Source organism: Seriola dumerili, unplaced genomic scaffold (assembly GCF_002260705.1).
Source record: "Seriola dumerili isolate Sdu_G_001 unplaced genomic scaffold, Sdu_1.0 BDQW01000321.1, whole genome shotgun sequence".
In the NCBI taxonomy this organism is placed as follows: domain Eukaryota; kingdom Metazoa; phylum Chordata; class Actinopteri; order Carangiformes; family Carangidae; genus Seriola; species Seriola dumerili.
In genome coordinates, this window is record NW_019174576.1 from 3,686,626 (window position 1) to 3,711,802 (window position 25,177).

The window sequence follows — 25,177 nt, forward strand, 5'->3', positions numbered from 1 at the left end:
GGATGTAGGGAGTGAAGGTCAGGGACGATGGGGGGAGGTGGGGGATTGATAGAAAAGTTCATCATGAAGCAGGGGTTGGTGGGAGGAAAGGCTAAAGACTAGACAACTCAGAGGAAGGCCCATTTGTATTACCTCAGGTCAGGATACAGCTGAGCAAGAACACATTACTTTAAAAATGTGTGTTTGTTTGAAAGAGTGTGTTTATTTAAAGTCCTGGAAAGAAAATACAAAAACAGTGAAAAAGACGTGAAAAGTTGAGTCATCGCCACTTGCATGGTAAGAAAAGATGTTTTAAATGTGTATCAAAAATTGCTACTAGAAAGTCAAGACTGTAAGTGAGTTAGCAAAATCAATGCATAGCTACACATGTACACACCTGACAGCTTTACATGACAGATATTTATTTATTTACTGGATTAAACGTTTCTATGAAAATTTCACTTTTTGCAGTCTGTTTAGTCTGTTCAGGCTGCAATTAACATGAAGTGCCTTGGAAATGCTGTGAAATGTTGTACAGACATTCATGGTCCCCAGAGGATGAATCCTAACGACTTTGGTGATTGTCAGACTGTTTCATGAGCGCCATCGTCAGGTGAAAATTTGAACTTGTTCATTGCTTTGGTTTGTGACGACACACCTTCAAAATTCTCATCGGCCTCAGCTGTACTTTGTTTTGTTCTAATTATCAAATGTTAGGATGCTAACATGCCAAACAGAGATGGTAAACTTGGTTAACATTATACTCGTTTAACGTCAGCATGTCAGTATTGTCATTGAGAGCATGTTAGCACATTGATGTTAGCATTTAGCACAAACTACTGCTATGCCTCACAGAGATGCTTAGCATGGCTGTAGACTCTTAGGCTACATCCGCACTCATATCATATCACTCATTTCATTTTTACTGATTCTGGATTCTCCATTGATTGAAAGTAGTAAATTACTATTACTGCTTCTATCCTGCTGTAGTTTGTTCCAATACTGAATCTTTACATCCAAAAGTCCTGAAAGCCAGTACTTAAATAAGGACACCTAGTCACTTGTTAGATCCACTAATGGTGGCAGTGAATCAGCTTTATCAGAAATATGAAATATGGTCTGCTGGCTTAGAATCTGTAAATCAGTTATACGAGACAAATACCTACAAAATATACATTAGAGTACAATAATTTGAATTACTATATGATGGATGTAGCTACTTTTTGGCAGCATCTCTCCACAGTTGCCAGTTGCTTTCTCCCCTGCTAAGCCTCTGCCTCTGTCCTACAACATGCAAGGACAATACTGAATAAGTAGCCCACTGTGTGTGACCACAAGTGACCAAATGTCCAGGCTCTGAACCAAGGTCACAGCAGGATAACCCAACCCTATTTTGAATAGTCAGTTACACAGTTAGTCCTCCATGCTAATTTCCCCATACATTCCCACACAGAAAATGACTTTGGCAAACTACCATGCTGTGGTTACCCCTTTATAACTTTACGCATGGCGACCAGGGAAGAAAAGCAGACCCAACTCATGCAGCGCTCAAGCCATATTGAAACATTTAGGGGGTTCTGTATGAAACACCATTTGAAAGTATATAAAACAGAATTCACCAAGGTCTGACTTTTGCCATGGGATTTGACTCTGAAAGAGCTTTAATTTAAATGAGATAATAACTTTAAATGACATCATGTGTTTTGCCTTAACTTCATTCGTCTATTTGGGACAATGGGTGAAGTCATACATGAGGATCCCTGCTGTCAGGTGGTGGGCACTAGACCACCTACTTATGATTCTTTCATGTGCTTTAATTCAGAAGAAAAGCAGTCATAAATAGATGAATGAGGCAAAGTGGATAAATATTTCAGAATGTGCCAGTGGAACATTGAGTGTAAACAAGCAACTAAACAACTTGTCCTTATTCTGCTTCCTCTCATTTCATCCCCAGAGTGATTATTATAAAACTAGAAAAATATTAATGCAACTGACAGGAACTGTAAGAATAAGAGTATAAGTTTACTGTATAAAACTCATCTTCACATTTCCTTAGTTTGTGTAAGACCATAAAGCGTAGAAATGTTCTCTCTAGCATTTAAATCAAAAAAGAAACTGCACAAGATCAGTTAAGTCAACCAATTAGATCAGATTATATCCAACTTTATTGATTGCCACGGTCTGACATATACAACAGTAGATAAAGACAGTATTAGCAGCCATAAAAAGTCGGACTGTGGTGATTTTTTATGATCTGGTTCATCCTCCTTAGGTGCCTTCCTGAGCCAGCCAGCGCCAAGGGACTGATTTACTTGTCACACAAGGGGGACATATTTAGACGTGGTGTGCTGGAGATAGTGGGCAGTAAAGCCGGCAGGGCAGAAGTTGACCCAGACAGTGGGAGTGTGGAGGAGTAGAGGGGAACACGTGAGACACACCAGTTAACCTCCTGCCATTAAACCAGCAGTGATTTCTGACCAAGGGCCAGGGGACAATGGACTGCACTACACTAATTACACACCCTGACATGGATAATAGGAAATGTACTTGCTCTTTATGAGAACGAACAGACAGTCTCTAGATCTATCTTTAACAATTTGTAGTTGTAGCAATAATAAAAAGGTCTTAAATGTAGCTTTGCAGATGTGTGGTCTTTACTGTAGTAAAAGCAAAAGGCCCTATTAAATCTGTCCCCTTAATGACTGACTTAACACTCAGATGGTTTTAAATCTTAAGGAAAGACTGTTTCCAAAGTACATGACTCAATGAGATGGACTTGGCACGGCTTTTCAGGTAAATAGCAGACCTTTAATGCATGTCTCAGTAAATATGTCTGTGTTTGTATTAACCTGCCCAGGTGTCAAATTTTAACTCTCATACACAGTACAGTCAAAACTAAATGTGTGTATGTGTGCTATAAGGCAATTTATGTGGGACCACCAACCAGAGACCACCATGATATCCCAGACCAAGAAGTAAAATGACAGTAAAAACAAGACTTTCCACCGTGAGTGCACATCCATGTGGAAAATATAGAATTTGTTTTCATGTAATGGTTTTCATTCACTTCCTTCAAGTTTGCCTTTGTGCTCAACTAGAGCTCACATTTAGCTGCAATGTAGATATTTGGCAAAGAATAGAATATAATTTTTGAGGGGCTTTTTCATTTATCATATCATATTATGGTCATTTTTGATAAGGTTTAAACAACATTAATAAATAGAATATAGAACAGAGTAGAATAGAATAGGTGAGTCTTTTTTTAAAATCTATTTTATCCTAATATGGCCATATTGAAGCCAGATTAGCATTAACAAACTTGAATGACAGAATAGAATAGAATTAAAGTAATTTCATCAATTGATAGGTGGTTAGAGATGTTTCAGCAATACTTTAACAGACTTGCAAGGGTTAGGCTAAATTCTGTGTGCACAACAACTTTAAAAAAATAGAAAATTTGTAATGATTATAAGTAAAAAAATAAATAAATAAATAAAAAAAACATACAAATAAATGTATGTTACATTTCTTTCCCAACACAACAGGAGCTGTGAACACAGGCTGTCCCGCCACGAACAGTAAAGCGGGTAACCAGATATTCAAAAACAATACGTCATCCCACAATGCACCGCGCTTACGCTCTGCTCCTTACAGCATTACCTCATCCCACAATTCACCGCGAGATTAAGAATCTTCTGGGTGGTCGTCTAGGCAAGGGGCCGGGCCCTTATCTGAGGGCTGGGCCCGCCCCGCGACACGCCCTCCAGCCAATGGGAGAGCCCAGTCATGACATCATAGTTATTTTTAGAGACGCAGCAGATAAGGTTTGCCTCCACGCTGCACAGCTCAGAGTATATACACATCCAGGCAGAGGAGGCACCACAGACACTGCTGGTGCCTGACTAGAGAAGTTAGAGCCACTCGGCACTTTTCATTCAAGCACTCAATACAAGTGGATACTTTGGCAAAAGCGTTGTGAACTCTTTACAACTCAGCACTCAACAATCGACCGTCGCTGGCAGAAAGAAGTAAGTCCTGATTCCTGTGTCAAGACAGTGCGTACTCAGAGTTTTGGAAGTTTTTACGCACAGAGAGGACGTTTGGAAACCAGTGTTTTTTACTCACCTGATAAACCAGGAAGAAGAGAAGGGGGGACGAAAAGTTGTTTTGTAGAAGACTTTATAGCTACATTTGTTTTTGGTTTCTCTTCTATGTATACCAAGATGGAAACTACTTTCTATGACGACTCACTCAACGCTTTCTCCCAGCACGATAACGCCGGCTACGGATACAGCAACCCCAAAACGCTGAAACACAACATGACACTGAACCTCTCCGACCCGACGGGCACTCTGAAACCTCACCTCCGGGCTAAAGCCAGTGACATCCTCACCTCCCCCGATGTGGGTTTGCTGAAGCTGGCCTCCCCGGAACTGGAGCGGCTCATCATCCAGTCCAGCAACGGGCTCATCACCACCACGCCAACCCCAACCCAGTTCCTGTGCCCCAAGAATGTCACCGATGAGCAGGAGGGCTTCGCGGAGGGGTTTGTCCGAGCTCTGGCCGAACTCCACCACCAGCACATGCCTGCCCCAACTAATGTGAGTGTCACCTCAGCCCCTCAGACCAGTGTCAACACTGCCTTGCCGCCTGTGTCATCTGTTGCCGGTGCCACCGTTTACAACACCAACTCCACCATGCGCGCTGACTCACCGGTTTATGAGGACTTGAACACTTTCAACCCGGCCATCAGCACAGTCTCAGCTCCGAATTACACCACCTCAGCCCCGACTATGTCCTTCCCCGCTGCCCCGCCTCAGCTTCCCATCTACGGCCAGCCCTCCTCCGCCCAGCTCCCGCGGCTCACGGCGCTCAAGGAGGAGCCCCAAACCGTGCCTGAGATGCCGGGGGAGACCCCTCCTCTCTCCCCAATCGACATGGAGAGCCAGGAGCGCATCAAGGCCGAGAGAAAGAGGATGAGGAACCGCATCGCTGCCTCCAAGTGCCGGAAGAGGAAGCTGGAGCGGATCTCGAGGCTGGAGGATAAAGTGAAGACCCTCAAGTCCCAGAACTCGGAGCTCGCGTCCACCGCCAACATGCTGCGCGAGCAGGTGGCCCAGCTGAAGCAGAAGGTGATGAACCACGTCAACAGCGGCTGCCAGCTCATGTTAACGCAGCAGCTCCAGACCTTCTGAGGTGCTGTCAGCGGCGGCGAAGAGAGAAAAGACTGTAGTTGACCGATACGGACGCTTCCTGTGATAGTGAGTGGTTGTGTCTCCCGAAATCGTGACGGCATTTGGGATGATGTGGCGCGACACTGGCAGGACCGGGAGCCGCACTAAAGTTCCTGAGTGCCACGCGCTCCCCGATGGTGCGTCCCAGAGAGGGGCTCAGGACAGTAACAGTAGCCATGAACCAGAGGGGGCATGGCAACAAGCAGGATACCTTTCTGTTTCTGTTTCGTGCTGTTTTACAGAACTGGACTGGACTGAAGTTTTCTTGATTTACACCCAGCTCTGCATGGGTCTTCTCATGACCATCAAAGGAGAAATTCAGTATTAGAGGATTTAAGAACCTGCAATAGAGACTTTTCTTGCTGTAGCCATAATGGCCTCAAAAATGGGCGTGTTGGCCGACTCTAAACGGCTGAAAAGTTGTAACAAAAGCTGCCTGACTTCTGAGTTACAGTACAATGTACTTTTTCTTAATTGTAAGAAATTAAGTTAGAAAAGCTTCAAGATTTACTTGTTTTTTTCTAAAGTTGTTTAATGGGGTTTCACTCATTGTTATGTGTATATAAGATCAACTTGGAGTACTTATGTTTACCATTTGTAATAAGAATACTGTATAATTTTTTATGTTTTGTTTTCTGAGCACTTCAGAAACTAATCAATATTTAAGAAAATAAACCAGATAAAATGAAGAAACATTGCCTCTGTGTTCTTGTAAGTGTGTGACAGATTAAAAAAAAAAAGTGGGTGTGCCATGTCAGGAGCTCAAACAATAAAACATGTTGCAACATGTTGCAAAAGCTGCAAGTTCCCAGTACCTCAAGGTAAATTCCATTAGTGCTAGTATTGATCCAGGCTAAGTGATTGTGTCGCAGCTGACGGACCAGGCTCTCTTACTGATGGAGGCCAATTCTGCAAATTAGGATGTATAGCTTCATTTCTCCTCTTTATATGTCAGCACACAGGTGTATGTGAAGAGTAGAGGCTACATATTACACTTCACATTTTCCTCAGGTGTTAATAGTAACTTCAACTGAAGTATAACATTGTAACACTCTTTAACAATGTCAAGTTATAAAGGCAATAAAATGGGACATAAGGTATCACTGATTTGATACATAGAAGGAAAATCACAGGCCATCCTCTGTAATATTGCACCATTCAGTTATTCAACATTACTTCCTGTTACATTGTAAATAAAGAAACCCCTAGCATGGGAAACCACTGTCGAAACAAACTCAAAGTCTTAGGCCTATATCACAAATGAACAGACAAAGGCTACTTTATCAATAAGACATTATCTCAATAAAAAGCAAAACTACCACTGTGGTTCTGTGGGAGATGATATTCTGAATACAAAGTATCCTATGAACATATAGAGTATTTTTTTAAAGAAACAATAACCCAGATGTAAACAAAAGGGTATGCCTCACTACCAAAAATCAAAAGAATGAAACCCATTATCTTTCTCAAAACCACTGATAGGTCTTCAAATACAGGGGTGCACACAAGGCAACTACTATAGCTAAATAACTATTTCCTAAATTTGATAAAGGTTTATTCAGAACACAGCCCATTATTTTAAGTTTTACCATTTTAGAGATAGAATGCAGACATTTTTCTCTTCAATAGTTAACCTCAAATTTATGAAGTGAAAAAAACAGATTTCGGCTTTACACAACTTAGAGTAGGGAAACTTTGACTCAATACCCCCAGTAAACCCTACAGAAAATATAATAAGCCCAATTTAACCTACTGTACAGACAGTAATTACAGCAGGTGACTGTGGACAGGTCAGAATAGAGCAGGGGTCCATGAGGCGTTTCCTTGGAGTCCCCAGCAAAAAGAGGAATCATTTATTTTAATAATATTTAATATGGATGGCATTTTTAGTGAAATTATAAATTAAGTAACACAGTGACAGAGTGTATGACTTGGTGGTCATGAGTTTCAATCACCTTCTGTAATAAAACATCTAAGAGCAAAATTCTTATCAAATGGGGGACCCATGGACCAAATCTTATCAGCTGGGGGTCTATGGTCAAATTTGTGTCAGTTTAAGGTCCCTGATGTGAAAAGGTTTGAGAACCACTGAGATAGAGCAAACACATTGCACATAACTGCAAAACTCCCCAGCCACTAGTATGTACTGCCTATAATGAAACACTAGAGGGCGACATAGACTTACTTATCTGACAGATGAGACTCAACATTGCTTTCTGTAAATCAACATTACATCGTACATTGGGTCATCAGTTGTTGCTTTGTGCTTACATTACTACAGACCTACTTGTCATAATTTTAAGCAAAGAAACAGAACAGTTTGTTAACTATGGAAACTTGACAAATCTTTTAGTATGGCTATGACAGCCTACACAGAGCCTAAGTGTGAAACAGAAGTTCTTCATCAGCCTATTCTGCTTTAGGTGCTATATTATTTTACCATCTTGTTCGTTGTTTTCCTTTCTTTTTTCTTTTCTTTTTGTGGTTTGTTTTTTCCTCTCTCTATATATTGTTTCTTATTCGTGGGATGGTGTAACACATCAATGCAGCTAATTTAACAATTTGCCTGTTTTCCTATCTCAATAAGTTCATTAACAAATGCAATTAGATTAGACTAATTCAATAACCTGTTTTAATAATGATATGATAAACCACTTATGAAAATCATTTAATATAGCCTAATTTAACGTATTCAATTATAACGGGAATTCTACTTTCGCTGAACACCTGCTTTTAACCTGCTCTGATATCTCAAACTTGGGACAGCATGACATCATTCCGGAAAGTGGTGCCCTTCCCTACCATATAAGGAGAGGGAACACTCGGAAGATGTACGTCACGACGGAGGAGGCGTGTATTACGGGAAGTGAATCGACTCTGTAATCTCTGCATAATAAGGTGAGTCCCGAGAAGTTGAGCCTGGATCCACCTCCCAAGGGTAAATCAATGAGAAGATTACTACGGTGACAAATCGAAGCCCACTGGATGATCCAAAAGAGAAAAATGTAGCTTATATGTACATGCAGGCTGTAAATATAAAGAGACAAAACTTACAGCCTATTATGATATCTGTGGCGGGATAGTAGCCTACGAGGCAGTAACTACGTTCCATTTTATGATGCTAGTTTATAATTGTAGGCTACTCCACCACATTACAGAGGGAAATATTGCACTTTTCACTTCATTTATTTGACAGTTACAGTTTCTATTTACTCTTCCCATTTAGATTATAATAGAAAAATATATCTTGTGAAATATTGTATGAATATAAATATGATGATATATGAATCTACCCAAGAGCTTATAAAGTAGTTTATTATTTCAACATTAACAAGCTATAGGTAAAATGCTGCTTACATGTCAGTGCTTCAGTACTAATGATTAATAATTCTATTTTTGTGGTACAAGATGAAACTACCGAGCAGTCTGTAAAGTAGTTACAACTATTGCTGCCTTAGCTATCTACATCATTAAAATGATGCTTACATGTAAGTAATGATAATTAAATAATCTAACATATAATAATGTGACACCGACAGAGGCCATTCTGCTGCACAACAAGTACTTTTATTTTTGACACTTTTGTAAATTTTGTTGGTAAGATTCTGAACACAGGACATTTACTTGTAATGGACCTTTTTTGTATTTCTACTCTTTCTTATTTGAATACTGCACAACTTCTCTCTGCATGTTCAACACAAAGATAACTTTAGAGTAAAAATATTTGTAAAAAAATGTGCACAAGATTATCAAGATTTTAATTATCTGATATCTCACTGACTTTTTGAAATGTAGGCTAAGTATGACATAGAGACTGAGCAGAATGGGGTAACCCATGGAAATCATTTCTGCACCCACACATGCTCAGTCATGCACACACGGCTGCTCTCGCTCTCTCTCTCTCTCTCTCTCACACGCTCTCAATCACACACACACACACGTACAAGGATGAAACAGCTACATTTCAAAGCCAGTTTTGAATACAATATTGAAGCTGTTTACAAAATTAAAATAATGTAAAAAAAAAGAATTTTATACCGATTCAGCTCAGAAGAAAGAGTGTATTATTATATATTACTACCCTGCATACTTGTTCAACTTATTCATCTTCCATAACAAAATTTGGGGGTATAACTAGTCCCACAGCTTTGAGAAAGCCCAGACAATGTATAGGCTATGTCAATACGTGCAGCTCCTTCGGGAATGGTGTGGTATGACTTTCAGCGATTCGAGTAACCATGGCGACTTAAATGGCAATAAAAGGCGAAGAAAGTTCCCATAGAGAATGAATTGGGAGACGTCATGAAAACGACTAAACCCACCCCTCTTTGGAGCTGTACTGCTGCGTCATACTTCAACGTAGAAAAAAAGTTGAAACGTTAAACGGGTCACAAGACTTGAGACTCTTGTAGGGACAAATTTAGGATCCAAACCATCATTGTGAGGTCACTTTGGCAAGTCCTCATGGTTTCAAAGAGCTTTTTGTGGGATACCTGCAGGGACTGAGGTCAGAGTTAGGATAATTCTCTACAACATGAATGAAACTCAAAGTAACGTCCTCTGTAGAGATTGAAATTTGTGTGATGGATACACACCAAACAGCAGGCACATTCAAAATTTATTCAGGAATTTTCTAGTTATTATTATTAGTATTTCAATTACATACTATAAAATAACTGTATGACCACTGTCATAACTACAATGCTGCATCAAATGAAAACAAACAATGTTATTTGGTCACATAATCTCACAAAGGGCAGGTTGAGCTGGACAGATCTGTACAGTGAATGTCCTCTGCCCGTTGCTAGGGCAAGGTATTTTACTTAGCAATAAGGAATGAAACACACACATACACACACAGCCAGAACACCAAGTTATAACAATGACTTGCTGACTATGTTGGCTAAGAACACCTTTAGTTTTCTACTTAACATTCCCAGTGTATTTATAATGTTCAATATAATCAAGGATTTTGATGCTCAAGCAGCATCAAACTATATCAACCCGTATGCTGTGGATGTGATCCGGACAAAGAGAAGGGATCTGGTTTATGGGATCTCACATACTGAGGATCTACTGGATCTACTGGTCACAGAGGGGGTCATGACAGCAGCCAAGAGATCCATCATTTTGACCATCAGGACTCGCAAAGATCAGAATTCCAGGGTCCTTGACATCATGGAGGCCAGAGGTGAGAGGGCATGTCGGAAGTTTTTCCATCCCTGTCTTATGCTGGCAGAGCCCAACATTTACCTGCAAATCAAGACCTATTTGGGGAATGTGAACGAACATATTAGAGACACAAGGAGACAGCTGATTGGATATTTGCTGGAGAGGGAAAAGGAGGGGATGGCAGGAATTGTCACCCAGACTCATAAGAAGACTAGTAGTTTATTTCCCATTGAAAAAACTAAAAGATTTAGCCTTGAGATTGAAGACAGCAGCACTGTGCCTCCTGAGAATGAGGCGCCACAATGTAAACCAGAAAACCGCATTCACATGGTTGCTACAGATGGAGAGCAGGTACTGCTGGAAGAGCTGTTAGAAGAAGAAACTAATATTAACATTGTCAGTTCCTCCAAAGAGACTCTTTTACATGTAGCTGCTAAGCACGGGCATCTATCCATCATTGAGCTTTTGATTCGTAAAGGAGCCAGACTGGAGCTGCAGGATAATAATGGTCACACAGCTCTTCACAATGCAGCCAGCTGGGGTCACACAGACATAGTCAGGGCCCTCTTAAAGGCCAGTGCCTCTATCTACACTTTGGATCTCCACAACAAAACTCCCATTCACCTGGCAGCAGAAAATGAGCACCTGGATTCTGTGAAAGTGCTGGTGAAGGAGGAGGCCAAGCAGTCTGAGAGCCACACACGGGACATGTTTCTCCACATGGCAGCCACAGAAGACAACTGGAGGCTGGCTGAGTTGCTGCTGCAGAGTGGGGCCGCTGTTGATGCCAGAAACAACTTTAACAAAACAGCTCTGTTTTATGCAGTTGCTAGGAGCAATGAGAAAACCGCGAGTGTCCTCCTAAACTCAGGAGCTAAAGTTGACTATGACATTATAAATGAAGCCATTAAGCTCAACCAAGAATCAATTCTCCGCCTGCTGCTTGGTGAGTTTTTTCACCAGACTGTAACACTTACAGTACTGTTACTTCACATCTTAAATCCATATGCAGTAGACTTCTTTTGTGAGGTGTTAATTATACTTAAATAAAGCTATGTTTTGTTCAAACCACAGCTAATGCCAAAGAGGTTCTGAGTGAGGAAGCACTGGGCTCTGCTCTCTTCTCAGCTGTTAGACAGAACCATGATAGAGTGGTAAACGCTCTGATAGACAGCGGAGCAAATGTGAACCTGTGTGACAAACAGGGATACACTCCTGTCCTGTTGTCGGCTGAGCTGGGACACACTGAAGTCCTCAGGTAACTGTCCTCCAACAAGGATTTAGTGTTGTTATAACATACTGACACTTTACACATTCAACTGGAGGGAATCTGATTAGTTTGGGGTATTATCAGTGATTTATCACTTGATTTTTTTTGTTAATACATAAAGAAAAATACCACAAAGAAAAATGTTTACCTTTTTCTCTCTCATCCTCTCCCTCTAAAGTAATCTCTTTCCATCGGCCGTTGGCGGTTGAGGTGCATGATCCACAGAAAGACTACAGAGAAAAAACATGTAGCTAGAGCTGAGACAATTGATTTATCAGTTAATCGACTGACAGAAAATCAATTGGGTGTTATTCTGTTAATCAATCAGCAGTTTATGACCATCCACAAGAAAGAAAAGCCAAATATTCCCTAGTTCCAGCCCCTCAAATAAGTGTAAGGATATGCTGCCTTTCACGGTCCCGTGACAAGGATATATTTGATGTTGCAATTTAAAGCCTGTATCTGTATCTCATTGCTTAAATTATTCTGGCATAAACATAAGTGAGAAATTAAAAATTGGTTCAGTTACTGCAGCCCTTTCAGCCCTGCATTTTCAGTGCCCTCAGAGGTCGGATCTGTGGGGAGGAGGGGGATGTGGTATCTGCAGTATAAATAGTATATAAACTTCAAACTTAATTTTTTTTCTATTTTTATGATTTTTGCAGCCAACAAACCATGACATGTACAACAGAGCATGGTATATTAACATGTCTTAACAGCAAGCACACACAGAACATACACAGATATGGAGTTCCTTCTTCCTATATAATATCAAATATTCTATTTGTCAATTACTGCAGGTCTTTCTTGTTACTAATTATGCACCGTATGTTTTCTGTGTTTCTATGTATGACCTTCTTTTTCATTTCAGAGTGCTGGTAGCAAAACAGGCCAAACTGGTTGCTACTTTACCTGACCTCTCCTCAGCCTTGCACCTGGCTGTTCACAGTGGCAGTGTGCCCATAGTGCAGATATTGCTGGAAAAGGGATTAGACTCCAATATCACCGGACCTAAAGCTCTAACCCCTCTACACCTGGCTGCTCAGTGTAATAGATCAAACTTAGTCGGTCTGTTGGTAAAAGCTGGAGCACAGGTAATTATCAAACCATTTGGTGATTGGTGTCAGTTTTGCAGATGGTTACTGTGCTATGTTTGTGGAGCCTGAGAGTTGTGTCATTTCTTTAGGTAAATGCAGTTGCCCAGGACGGACTGACCCCTCTGCATTTAGCCAGTCAGCAGGGCCATGCAGACGCAGTGATCCAGCTTCTTCGAGACAAGGCAGATCCAGGAGTCAAGGACAGGCTGGGGAGGACAGCTCTGCACTGGGCAGCCTCTTCCCAGGGAGAGAGCAGTGTGGTGGATTTGCTGCTGTCAGCCAAAGCCAACCCAAGCACCACTGACAATGAGAAAAGAACTGCTCTCCACCTGGCTGCTATGGAGGGGAAATTAGACGCTGTGACTTCACTGTTGTCCCACAAGGCAAAGGGAGGGGCTAAAGACATGGATGGCTCCACGCCTCTACATTACGCAGCAGCTGGTGGGCATGCCAGCGTGGTTTCAGCTCTTCTACAGTCACTCAACAGTAAGAGGAGGGAGGAGAGGAATGCATGGAGGAAAACACTGCTTCATGTTGCAGCTGAGAAGGGCCATGACAGTGTGGCTGTGCTGCTGCTGGAGGCGGGGGCAAAGATCAACACAACAGATCACAGTAAAGACACTCCTCTGCACTGTGCTGCCAGAGGTGGACACCAGGAGGTAGTAAAGACGCTTGTAAACTGGGGCCAAGCTGGGCACATGGGACGGAAGAAGAGGGTGAATCTGCAGGCTACAAATAATGTGGGGAAGACACCACTGCAGGTGGCAGAGAGTGGAGACACACCAGAACATGAGAACATTGCAACTTTACTCAAGAGAAAGATGCTTCTCACCAAGTAGAGGGAGAGAAGTTAAGAGAAAATGACAGGAGCTGAAAAGTTAGCTTAATGATAGTGATATTACCAATCATAACCTGTGAAGATATGTTCCTTTTGCATAAATTACCTGACAGATAAAAAAAATTAAGACAAAAACAAAATTCATTTAAAACAGCAAGTATGTAGCAATGACACATAATTCCCCATGTCTAAACTATCCATACTACTGAAGTGCTCTTGAACGCCGAACTGAATAAAATCCCAGTTCTGAAATAGACCTCCCTGAAAGGGTACAACGAGGAAACAAGTATTTTGTCTTTAGATCAGTATCGCATTCAAAGATTTCAAGTCAGAAATATGTCTTCTTAATGTGAATTAGCCATCAAGCTTAAATGAAAAGAAAGAATCTGCATAACTTAAAAAGATGAGATTCAGTCATTTAATTTCGAGTTCAGTGTATTGGTCGGTCACCCAACCACTTTGGTTTGGTTTGTAATGTGTGCATAATGTCGAAAATGAATTTTACTTTGGTTGCTGTGTGCCCACTTCTCTTTAGCTGGAAAAATGTGGTTAAAGATGCATAAAACATTTTACTTATCGTCTATATAACAATCTGCAAAGGTGGTAGTTGTGATGACTATGGTCTGATGACGGCTAGTGATGCACGTCAGGTTTCTAATGAAGTCTTTCTTCCGGTATGGTTGTTGAAAAAAAAAGATCAAAATGCTACGTGACTGACACCAAAACTACGTGAGACTCCTTACACCACGACCATCACATCACTTTTGCATTCTATGAATCAGTCTACGTGCATCAGAAAATGCAAGATCATAGGCCAACATCTGCCTTATATAATATGCCCCTGATTAGGGAGTTGGGTGGAGGTGTCAGGCCTGGGTCTGCACTCACTAGCACTACACATAATACTACAATATATTAATTTACACTAGAGCAGCGTTCCCCACCACACATAATAGAAAGCCTAACCCTAACCCTTAGGGTAAGGTGGGGAAAGTTCTAATACTTTATGTATTTTGCTCAATTAGTCAGACTATTTACACTATACCAACACTATTTTAATATATTAAACTAATATTTGTCAGCTTATTTTCCACATCATAAACTATGTCTATGATAATAAACTCAGAATTTACATTTGAAAGGAAGAATTCATCTGTTGCAACTGGCTTGATGCCTGTAGACAGTTGCACTGGTCTCCTGGGACAGTTGCAACATTGAACTGTTTTACATACAATGTACAGTATTTATGAAAATCACAGTTCATTTGTTTTGTTTGTACATAGACAAGGCCTGCCCTTGACAACGTTGCTGGGCAGGCAATTAATCTTTCCATGTTTTAGTGTTAGACCACTGTGAGATAGAACAATACTACTGATTGTAAATAGGTATAAACTTTCAAATGATTAAAAAAACTGGAGCTGGACCTCAAAAGGTTCAAAACAAAGCAAAATTCTGGATAACTTCATATTTCATTTTTCATTTCATTTCAAGTTTTGTTTAACTAATTTGGTAAAATAGGCCACAACATACACACAAGTTTCCTCACATGTGGCATGCTGTCCATGATGCTGACAAAAATATGCCTATAACTTCTCATGACCTAGAAACAAGTCACGAAGCTAGGGTGTCACCATGGTGAAACCACATGACCACACTGTTCTCATGAAGTTCATTGGAGCAGCAGAGAGTACGTTTTTCAACCACACCAGTCCGTAGCACTATTTTGACTGATCGTTTTACACAAGGAGGAAATGATTGCACCTTTAAAACAGCGTCAATATTTATTTATCCATAGGGTTCATCAGGATGCAATGTACTTTTTGTTGTTGTATCTGTTTTTATATGACTGTTGAGTATGGAGACAGTTGCAATATAATAAAATAGACCAACATGCAACATGATGCAACTGTCCCTGCTCCCACCAGCCATGATAAAAGTGATTAAAGTGATGATTAAAATGACCTAAGATTTATTTTTTTCATGCAACCAGTCAGGACAGACAGTATAACAAGAACTGTGATCATAAAAAGTGTATGGAAGTTACTATCAAAGGATATACAAAATAGAAAGAACAGACAGCAATGCACTAAACACAATAGAATAAAATATTCGGAGTATTTTTCCAAAAAATGTGATCCTAACTAAGTGTACATGCAAGTGCATTTTTGATCACTTGCAGGTTGCTCTCGCGGTATGTAAGTGTCACGTGAGGGCTACTATGTGTCACGTGACGTTGTTTTGGCTGCGCCAGACTCACGCGTAAAGTGAAAATGGCGAGAAATGAGGAGAAGCAACAGGGGAGACTGAACAGACTGTGGCTTCAGAGAGAGAGAGAGGGTAAGCAGCTTGTAGCCAGAGCCAACACGGACATTTAATGCTGATAAAATCACCCCGCTGTGCGGACGGCTAACTATCTGTGAACCGCTGCAGTAATGCTAAGCTACACTTGTTTCATAAGTCTTTCTATACTTCCTGTACAGAGGGACGCCTCAAAGATGTGCACGAGCGGAGACCCAAGCTGGTAAAGTAATTAATTGTTATCAAGTTGTTAACATTTCACCTCATGTCACGTTTACCTGGACCAGCTTGTTTCAGCCGAACCTTTTCTTCCACAGTCCACTCTAAATTCAGCTTCTTCTGTGAAAAAGTGGATCCCCACCATTAAGAATGAAATAGAGTATTATTTGCAGGTAAGTGAATCAATTTAAATGTGTGAAATAGATTCTAATGCAGTGCATAAGTGATTGTTGAAGATTGAATTCTCCTGGTTCGCCTGTTTTTGTTTTTTGCTCCCAGCAATCCCAGCTTTCTCATTACCCAGAGAGGAAGATAGCGGAGTTCCAGCTGCACATTGAGGCTTTAGAAAGAGAGTATAAAAGCTTCATTGCCAAACTGCGAGTACTTGACCCTTCCTGTAAACACAAGCCGTGGACTCCTCGAGCATACTGCAAAAGGAGAGCAGAGACTCAAGACTCTTCGAGCATCGGTCAGTGTGTTCAAGGCTGCGACTCACCTCTTACATAGCCTACTGTAAATGTTGTTGAGAAATAATATGTTGCAGTGCTCAAACTACTCATATCATACACCCAGTCCTAGAAATCCAGTATTTACCTTGTTTTCTGCACCTTCCATATAGTCAAAACAGCAGCACAATTACATCTATCATGCTATCTATCTGTACTTATTTAAGTAGACCATGAATTTAAAAAAGAAGGCAATTACCTCCACCGAGGAGGTTATGTTTTCACTCAAGTCTGTTTATTTATCAGCAGGATTACACAAAAAATACTGAACCGATAAGTACCCAACTTGGTGGAGGAATGGGGCATGAGCCAGGGAAGAAGCCATTCAATTTTAGGCAGATCAGTATCATTTACCATGAATCTGATTTTATTTTTCCCCACTGAAGTCTGGTGTATGTTGTTTGGCATTGGCCTTAGCTGAGGCAAAAAGTACGGAACTGATTTGCACCAAACTTGGTGGAGGGATGAGGCATGGGCCATCTCCACTTACTGGCCATTTCTAGTAATATTTTATTTCCTCAACATTTTCCTTTGACATTTTCTTCAGTATTTCACCTTGGTGTAGGTATGTGCTCTGCTGAGTGCCGTTCTAGTTACAGATAAAAATGCTGAGTGCTGCTAAGATGTCACATTTGCACCTTTTCTTTTGCTTAATATTTAGGTGTCACAGTTTTAAGTGTGTGAACCTAAATTTTTATTAAAATCCAATAATAATGCTTCTACACCAGCCACCATTTTTAATATGCAACAAGTTGTACTCACCGCATTCCAGTGGGGAAGTTAAAAAAACAAACGCAGCAAGACTCCTCCTTGAGATAACTGTGGGGCAAGAGCCTGTCCTGTTAAAAATTAGCGAAGGTTTTAGCATATAAAACATTCATATTTTGTATATTTATGTGCAACATATTCACGCCATGTCTACTTGTGGGTCTCCTGGGTTCTGACCCACTGCTAGAACTATTTTGAGAATGTGGAGTAGAAGAAACCCTCTCTGCCAAACATAAGTGTAACCAAGAACTTTCTATTGCTAGTACTTGTCTAATCTGCTTTGAAATTTTTCATTTTGGGTGAACTACTCCTTTAAGACACCGACACCTTACCTTTCATTTCTCTATGTGTTGTCACTCTTGTTCGCAGTCAAAACCCCTCGACGCAGTGAGTCACAGGAGGACAGCAGTCAGATCAGTGGAGCTGACAGTGACTTGGACAGCAGTTGGACAGGATGTCACAAAACCTCAGCCACTGAGAGGCAGGGAGCTCTCAGCTATTCGGAGACCAGATTTCAGACCCCTGTCCCCATCAACCTGGTGTCAGAAACCTCAGAGGCAGTCTGTGCAGACCAGGACCAGCCCCTCTCCTTTGACCGGACACGGCTAGCAGTGGCCACTGCTGCGTTCAGAGGACTGTCAGCTCAGCTCGGCTCCTTTCAAACACAGAGCCTAGCCAGGGTGCTGCAGTCTGGCCTGCCAAACCTCAATAATTCTGCATCAGGACAAATATTTACATCGCAGAGCAGGAGTAGAGGCACAGAGAACGATGACGGGACAGTGATGAGTTTGGTTAATGGACAGAAAGGTGGAGTCCAAGCACTTAAGTCAGACTGTGAAGCAGCAGAGAAGATACCTGAGAAAGCATCGAACATTAGCACAACAGAGGAGACGTCTGGTCATGTCCTGGGACTAGACTGTTACTCTTCCTCCGATGACGACTGTGACACATGATGTTTTTAAATCATAAAATGAACTGGTCCACAATTTTCAACATTTTAATTTACAGTGAATTGCATAATGAAACCTCTCATGTCCTGTGTTCATTCAGAGGCTTCCTAAGTGGTGGGTCTCATTAACAAAATATTAATATGATAATTGTACCTACATTTTTGAAAATGACATAGTAGAAAATACTTTTTATAATACTTTTCCTCTCACTTTTAGTTCTAACTAAATCCTGAAATTTGTTTTGAAAGATAGGCCTACATTTGATGCCATGCTGTGTTTTTTTTGGGGTAAAATTTAACTCTCTTCTTCATACATGAGGAGTGTGAATCACAATTACAGGATATGAGAATGTGAGAATGCACCCCCATGTGAGAATATGACACAGTTCAACAGAAAAAGGGTCAAATGAATTAATGAAATGACAAAAGATATGTTTCAGTTTCCAATTAAAGCCCAACTCACAAGACCTGCTGTGTGAGAGGAAAAGTTAACTTGCGTGATGTCATTCATTTCGGGCTGAGAACTTCATTGTCATTTTCAGGCATTACCTGATTCATCATCACCGCAACTAGCTCTGTTATGCAGCAGAAAGGATGGCAACCGTGAGAAGCACAGAGTAATTGGTAAAGATACTTGCTGATTCAATGATTCATCATTGTCTGGTTGTATTAAGTGGAGCAGAAACACAGAACACGGCCTGGTTAGACCCCAAACCCCACCCTCCCACCTAACCCACTGTGTGCTGCTGCTGCTGTTGCTTGCTGCTGCTGCTGCTGCTACTGCGAGGACCGCTTTCAGCATGACACTTCTTGGAAACAGACACATCAGCTTCTAGAAAACAGGCCCTGTGCAGTTTATGGTTAAGTTAGACGTAGTTACCCTTTTAGTTAGTGTCATATACACGTTGAAAGGTGGGTTTCCCTTTCTCTCTGCAGGGACCAGGAAAAACGAAACAAAACTTTTGCAGCAGTGGTCAGAGCTTAGGCCTGAGGTCTTCCTTTGCAGTTACTAAAAATGTTTTTCATAATATGCAATACTGGCTTAGCTTAACCGTTGATGTGAATCATAATGATAGAACCCAAAGTTTTAGTGTTGGTCTGCGTGAGAGCGCACTGCTGCAGCCCCCCTCTACTGCAAGGCTGGTTTCTTGTAATTTCTTGTAATTAGTTCCTATCTGTGGGGTGGAACGGTGCCCTTTATCAAAAACCACCGCAAGCCAAAGTGCGAATCGCCAAAGAGCTAATAAATATCTGGAAACAAATTTTCTTGGTTAAGCAGCAGATATAAAGCAATCTCTTATGGAAACTGCAACAACCACAATGAAAAAGCTGTGTAACTGCCTCATATCCTAGGAAACAAACCTAGAAGTGTCAGAGAGACCACAGTTGTATTAACTCCAGACTGAGAGGGGAGGAGTGAGTGTTCAGCTTTCCTGTAAGCTCATCTCTGAGGTATTGGTTGGGGTTAATTCTCACCTCTCTAATTTATTGCTGTCTCTTTTGCTACCAGCTTTTCATAAGCAGCCGGCACAGAAGCCAGTGCAGAAACATAAGTCCTTTTCATGTGGCAGCCGCATCTTCCCACCAAGACTACACTATGTGCTACTGAAACTGCTGTATCACTGTTTACCAACATACTGTACCCCATAAAGACTGATCTGCAAGAGTAATACGTTTTAATTATAAAGCATTTTTGATTTAGCCTACTCCTAAAGAAAAGTCAGATTTAGTACATGGTTCAGATTTGAAGGAGCATTTTCTGAATAACTCTGAAAAATCAGCACAGACCTCACAAAAAAGTCCCCAGGAATGTTAAAAAGCATGTTAACTGGTTCACAAGACCTGTTATAAAACGCAGGCCAGATGACTGTGTTTGTGGTTGCTGAATATTGCGTCAAACTTATGGACAGGTTTCTGATGAGTTGGTGGTGTTTAGTGAGTAGGGGGTCACACAAAACCTGTATCTTCCATTCCCTTCAGCCTTGTCTACAGTTGTCTATATGTGCACTGCACAGTACAAAGATAGTTGAACTTGTACATTTACATTTATTTATTTGGCAGACACTTTTATCCAAAGTGACTTACTGTGAGATAAAGCCTAATAAATTTCAGTATTGATACATAAATACCATTCAGCAAAGCAGGAGAGGAGAGGAGAAGATGTGATAGAGAGATGATAGTTTATTGGAGTTTATGAAAAGTGATGTGCACTGTGTTTCTTTAGTATGTGCATGTGGGAGGTTTTTGTGGGTGGTGAATGCCTTGGCCTTTTAAGACTGAGGTGCTTAGACGATAGTACACACCTCCTTCATGCAGAAGTGATACATGCACACACAGTTTGTCTCACAGTAGGACCTGCAACATGAGCTGTGACCAGAGCTATCCATTCCCACAGGTGTTCCTCGTGGATGGAGGTGGAAGTCGTCAGAACTCTGACCAGCCTCCAAGTCTTGTGCCCTGCTGGTCATTCCCGCCAGCCCAGGAGAGGGCAAGGGGCCGTGAGAAGAGTCGGGGCTTCATGGGAGTCAGCCCCAGCCTGGCCTTGGTCGTGCTGATGCTGTTCCTGCTTGTGTTTGCAGCCCTGGGGTTTGAAGCCTACCAGATCCACACTATGCAGATAGAACTGAAACAGATGAGACAGGTAAGGAACCACAGGTTGTGATGGATATGGAAGCAAATATTGAAAAACCATTTATGTAGTTTGAAAACCTGAGTTTTTACTGAATGGAAAAAGTAATGGTGCCTACAGCAGTGTGTAGAATATCAAGAAGTAGTGAAGAAATTGCTGGTCAGTGACAAATAATGTAAATATTAATAGTGTTCCTTTGTGTGTAATATTTCTTGTTGTGCAGTTATAATGGGGGTAAACTGCTCAATATTAAGAGGTGTGACTTCTCTCAGTTTTTGCACAGAGAGGGGGTGATAGGTGTAAGGTGGGAACGTGGAAAACTTGGCTGGAAAGTTAACTGAGAGCTGTAAGGTTTAATAATTAATTCACATTTGTCTTTGCCACCATTTGAAGAGTCAAAACACCTCAACTCTGCTCTGACATTTAAAAATGCAAACCAAGGACTTAATCGTTCCATCTGTGGTCAGTGTGGACCAGTGAGACAGGATATCCTCTCTAAGTCACACTGTGAAAGAACTTTAAGAAGACAGCGCTGAAAAAGCATTTGTGTGATGTGGTATTGAGTTTTCTCTGTTTCTTTCATTTCACTGAAGGATAAGCCTGAGACAGAGTTTAATACAGCACAGAAGCAAATTGGTAAGTGTAAACATATCTCACCACACATAAATAATCCCCCACAAAGTGAAAATGTTCCTAAAACAAAAATGAAAGGAAGAGATGATGTGATTCTAATCTGAGGGTTGTTTCAGGTTTCCCTGAACCTGAGGTGAATGGACAAGACACAGACAACAGACCTGCAGCGCATATGATGGGTAACATTTTTTATTCACAGTTAAGATATACTCTGATTGTTTTTAATCTGCACATATAACATCATGTCTCTCTTCCTGCAGGGCGGATTGAAAAAGAGGAATTCCGGAAGACTTTGCGATGGGAGCCGAGGGTAGGTCGGGCGTTCGTATCTGGAGGAGTGACTTACCAGATCGAAGATGGTGGTCTGCAGGTCAACGAGAGCGGGCTCTACCACATTTACTCACGAGTGGAGCTGATCTTTAGGAGCTGTTCCCCCACATCCTCGTTCGTTCACTCTGTGTTTGTGAGGAGAGTGAGACATTTGTCACCTCTGACCCTGATGGAGGCCCACAGAGCAGGTTTCTGCTCCAAGCACCTGGAAAACTCTTGGACCACAGAGAGTTACCTCAGCTCTGCCCTAAAGCTGCAGAAATACGACAAAGTTTTTGTGAATTTATCGCACCCCTCTCTTCTTAGTCATGCACATTATGGCAACTTCTTTGGCCTCTACAAGGTCTGAAGATTTTGGGGAGATGGGCTTTTTTTTTTTTAGAGATTTACTCAAATGAAAGAATGTAAACTGCTCACAATGTCTCAGACAGGAGTGAGTCTTACTCATCACTTTACCCAAATGATTCCTATGTTGAATGTTATTCCGCTGACATATAATAACTGCACGGAATATGATGTTAAAACCAAGGTCAGATATTGCACGTTGTTTTTATTGCCAGCTTTTTAATTTGTGGTTAATTGAAGCGATTTCCACACCTATTTATAAACAAATATTGTGCCTTATGTAAATGTTGAGATAGTCAGTTAACACTAAGATGCTGATTTAGTTGTAGCATTTTTCAAAAATATTTATTTTGGTGTGTATCTGACATTTATGATGTCTAAATGTGTGGTTATGAAACATAAAAATTATTTTATGATCATTGCTTTGAAGTAAATAAAGAGATACTTAATTTCCATTTGGTGAAACAAGGAAGTGTTAAGTTAATAAACAAAGTCTTTCTGGTTGAAATCCAGTGGGTGTCATGTTTGAGTAGGTGATATTCATGTAAGGAACACCCACATGGGTTTTGTTCATGAAAACTGGAAAGTATTTAGATAAATACATCATGAACTTGATTTCCATATATTCCACTGAGGTACAGCAGCAGCCTACTATGGAGTGGTGTTTTTTTTTTTATTTTCTAACCTGCCAGCTATAATCTCTACAGCAGCTAAAATGTGGAAAATAGTTACATTTCCTGGTTAAATGACAGTTTAAAATTTAGCGTACAGATCACAGTGCAGTGCATTTTCAAGGCTGCACAGCTTTTTTTTTTTGCAGTTTAACACCCTTGTTGCGCTGCATCTTTTCTGTTCACCACAAACACACAGGCTGGGCACAGATGGGGGGATAAAACAGTTACAGATTTGACGTATGTTTCCTTCCTGTGTGATTCTCATGAGGGTCTTGCATGTATGCAGGCTGTTCATTTGTGAAAGACTTTCTGCTTCCTTTAATCCAGCGTGAAAACATCTGAACTCATTTATAGTAATTTTTGTCTCAAAGCTTCTCACAGTGAGAGGTAAATAATCCTTTAAACGTGAACAAACCTTTGTATTTCAGTCATTTCTGGCTAAACCACAAATTACTCAGAGACTCTCAGTGGTTAGTGATCAATGGAAACAATAATGGACTCCTGTTTTAAACAGTTTTGATTTGTCAAAATGTACATGACACGTTTTTATGTACTGTTTTGTTTCCAATGAACATGTTAGTGCAACTTTTAGCACAGTACACAACATTTCAGAAAGCAAATGAGCAAAACAAATCAACTGTTAATTTGTTAGTATGTGTTAGTATTTGTTTGTTTCTGTTTGAGTCTTCTACTCCAAGATGCAGATTCACAAGAAAAGTTTTTTCGATTAAAACCGCAGATTTGTTCACTGTTTAACACAGCAACATAATTCATGTAACTCAATCTGGACTGCTATTACCCAGTCTGTGATCTGTGTCTGCAATCAACAGACTTGTGGTTGCGTCTTGTTCCAATAATCACTTTTTACTCATCACATTACTGACTGTTGAAAGTGACACCCTGCCTAAAATCTCTCTTTTTGAGTGTAATGAATTCTGTGGACCTAAACGTGGGTTGCGGCTGTAAAAGAAACAGAAAATGTGTCTATTTCCATTTATCTGTTTGGATCCATATCTGCGTCAAACTACACACATGCTATAATATTCATTTTTGGAGAGTATCTAAATGCTAGTAATATTAGAGTACAAGGATGAACTGTGCACAGAACAGACACAGCTATGGCCATTTCATTTTCTCATTTTGCAGTTACTTCTTTTTCCTTTCCGTCCCTCCCTCTTTCAACTGAAATGTGTTTATATTTGTAGAGTATTTGTGTCCAACAGATATGTTTTATAATGTGTAGCCTTCTGAGACACTACAAATAGACATTTGATAAATATGTTCACTCAACTTAGGCAGACCAGAGGATATTTGAAGGCTTCTGAGACTTTCTACACCACCACACAGAAGTTAAAATATTTTGCAAAGCAAATCACATAAAGCAACTGAGTATGAAGTTCACCACTGTCATGCCAGAGCTCATGCAGCATTTGTACAAACGCTAATGATAAAAGTTGGTTCATAGAAAATTTCTAGGCTATGATTGACAAATGCCCATTTGTATTGTAAGAATGAATATGTACTTGAAACATTGATTTAAAAGGTAGGTTTACAAGTCGGTCTTAAGATAATAAAAGACATGCCCAGTTAAAAAACAAAGTTACTATGATGGCTTAAAGAAGGAACTGTGTTAAAAGGCTCTAATTTTGTAATATGCCCAATTTATCTAACCCAGACTGATGAAGCTACACATTTGTCCCCCACGTCTTGTAAAAGAATTGCATCAGAAAGTGATCTCTTTACAATCAATAATAAGAGTGTCAATCTACAGAAATGTGAGAAATTAAAGTCGTGTCTTAGTAGGCTAAGGTCTTGGTAGGAGTAGACTCTACAAAAGATATTCCCTTATTTGGTGTTTTGATGATGGTGGTGCAGAGCACTAACATGTCGGTTCAAAATCCCCCATAAGTGTTCAGCTGGGTTGAGATCTGGTGAATGCAACAGCCATAGCATATGATTCGCATCATTTTCATACTCATCAAACCATTCAGTACCGTCATGCTCTATGGATGAGCATCCTGGAAGAGACCACTCCCATCAGAATAGAAATGTTTCCTCGTAGGATAAAGATGATCACTAAGAAAAACTTCGTGTTTATTTGCAGTGACCCTTCCTTCTAAGGGGACAAGTGGACCCAAACCAGGCCAACATAATGCCCCCTAAGGCATAACAGAGCCACCAGATCCCCTCACTGTAGGGTTAAAGTATTCAGGCCTATACCATTCTCTAGGTGTAA

The 25,177-nt window shown here is 40.7% G+C and overlaps 4 protein-coding genes across 6 annotated transcripts; all 4 read left to right on the forward strand.

Moving 5' to 3' along the window:
- Nucleotides 1-3,830: 3,830 nt before the first annotated feature.
- On the forward strand, nucleotides 3,831-5,884 carry LOC111231968 (transcription factor AP-1-like). Of its 2 annotated transcripts, none has more exons than XM_022759272.1 (2): nucleotides 3,831-4,007; nucleotides 4,203-5,884. In XM_022759272.1, the coding sequence occupies exon 2, from the start codon at nucleotides 4,203-4,205 to the stop codon at nucleotides 5,172-5,174; it is 972 nt and encodes a 323-aa protein (XP_022614993.1). In that variant the 5' UTR covers nucleotides 3,831-4,007; the 3' UTR covers nucleotides 5,175-5,884. The 2 variants fall into 2 exon arrangements, with proteins under 2 accessions (XP_022614993.1, XP_022614994.1); XM_022759273.1 differs by having other exon boundaries at nucleotides 4,248-5,884.
- Nucleotides 5,885-10,163: 4,279 nt separating this feature from the next.
- Nucleotides 10,164-13,591, forward strand: LOC111231913 (ankyrin-2-like). The gene is made up of 4 exons (XM_022759186.1): nucleotides 10,164-11,331; nucleotides 11,460-11,643; nucleotides 12,527-12,749; nucleotides 12,842-13,591. Exons 1-4 carry the CDS (start codon nucleotides 10,164-10,166, stop codon nucleotides 13,589-13,591), a joined length of 2,325 nt encoding a protein of 774 aa, XP_022614907.1.
- A 2,252-nt stretch (nucleotides 13,592-15,843) lies between these two features.
- Nucleotides 15,844-20,793, forward strand: LOC111232052. 2 transcript variants are annotated; one of them, XR_002665529.1, is made up of 7 exons: nucleotides 15,844-15,927; nucleotides 16,071-16,111; nucleotides 16,206-16,280; nucleotides 16,387-16,576; nucleotides 17,751-18,445; nucleotides 18,873-18,954; nucleotides 20,726-20,793. XR_002665529.1 is itself a non-coding variant. In XM_022759401.1 (5 exons), the coding sequence occupies exons 1-5, from the start codon at nucleotides 15,861-15,863 to the stop codon at nucleotides 18,332-18,334; spliced, it is 957 nt and encodes a 318-aa protein (XP_022615122.1). In that variant the 5' UTR covers nucleotides 15,844-15,860; the 3' UTR covers nucleotides 18,335-18,822. The 2 variants fall into 2 exon arrangements, 1 of the variants encoding a protein (XP_022615122.1); XM_022759401.1 differs by lacking the exons at nucleotides 18,873-18,954; nucleotides 20,726-20,793 and having other exon boundaries at nucleotides 17,751-18,822.
- Nucleotides 20,651-23,501, forward strand: LOC111232053 (tumor necrosis factor ligand superfamily member 6-like). Its single transcript, XM_022759402.1, has 4 exons — nucleotides 20,651-20,971; nucleotides 21,553-21,595; nucleotides 21,709-21,771; nucleotides 21,853-23,501. The coding sequence occupies exons 1-4, from the start codon at nucleotides 20,693-20,695 to the stop codon at nucleotides 22,269-22,271; spliced, it is 804 nt and encodes a 267-aa protein (XP_022615123.1). The 5' UTR covers nucleotides 20,651-20,692; the 3' UTR covers nucleotides 22,272-23,501.
- The last annotated feature ends 1,676 nt before the right edge of the window (nucleotides 23,502-25,177 follow it).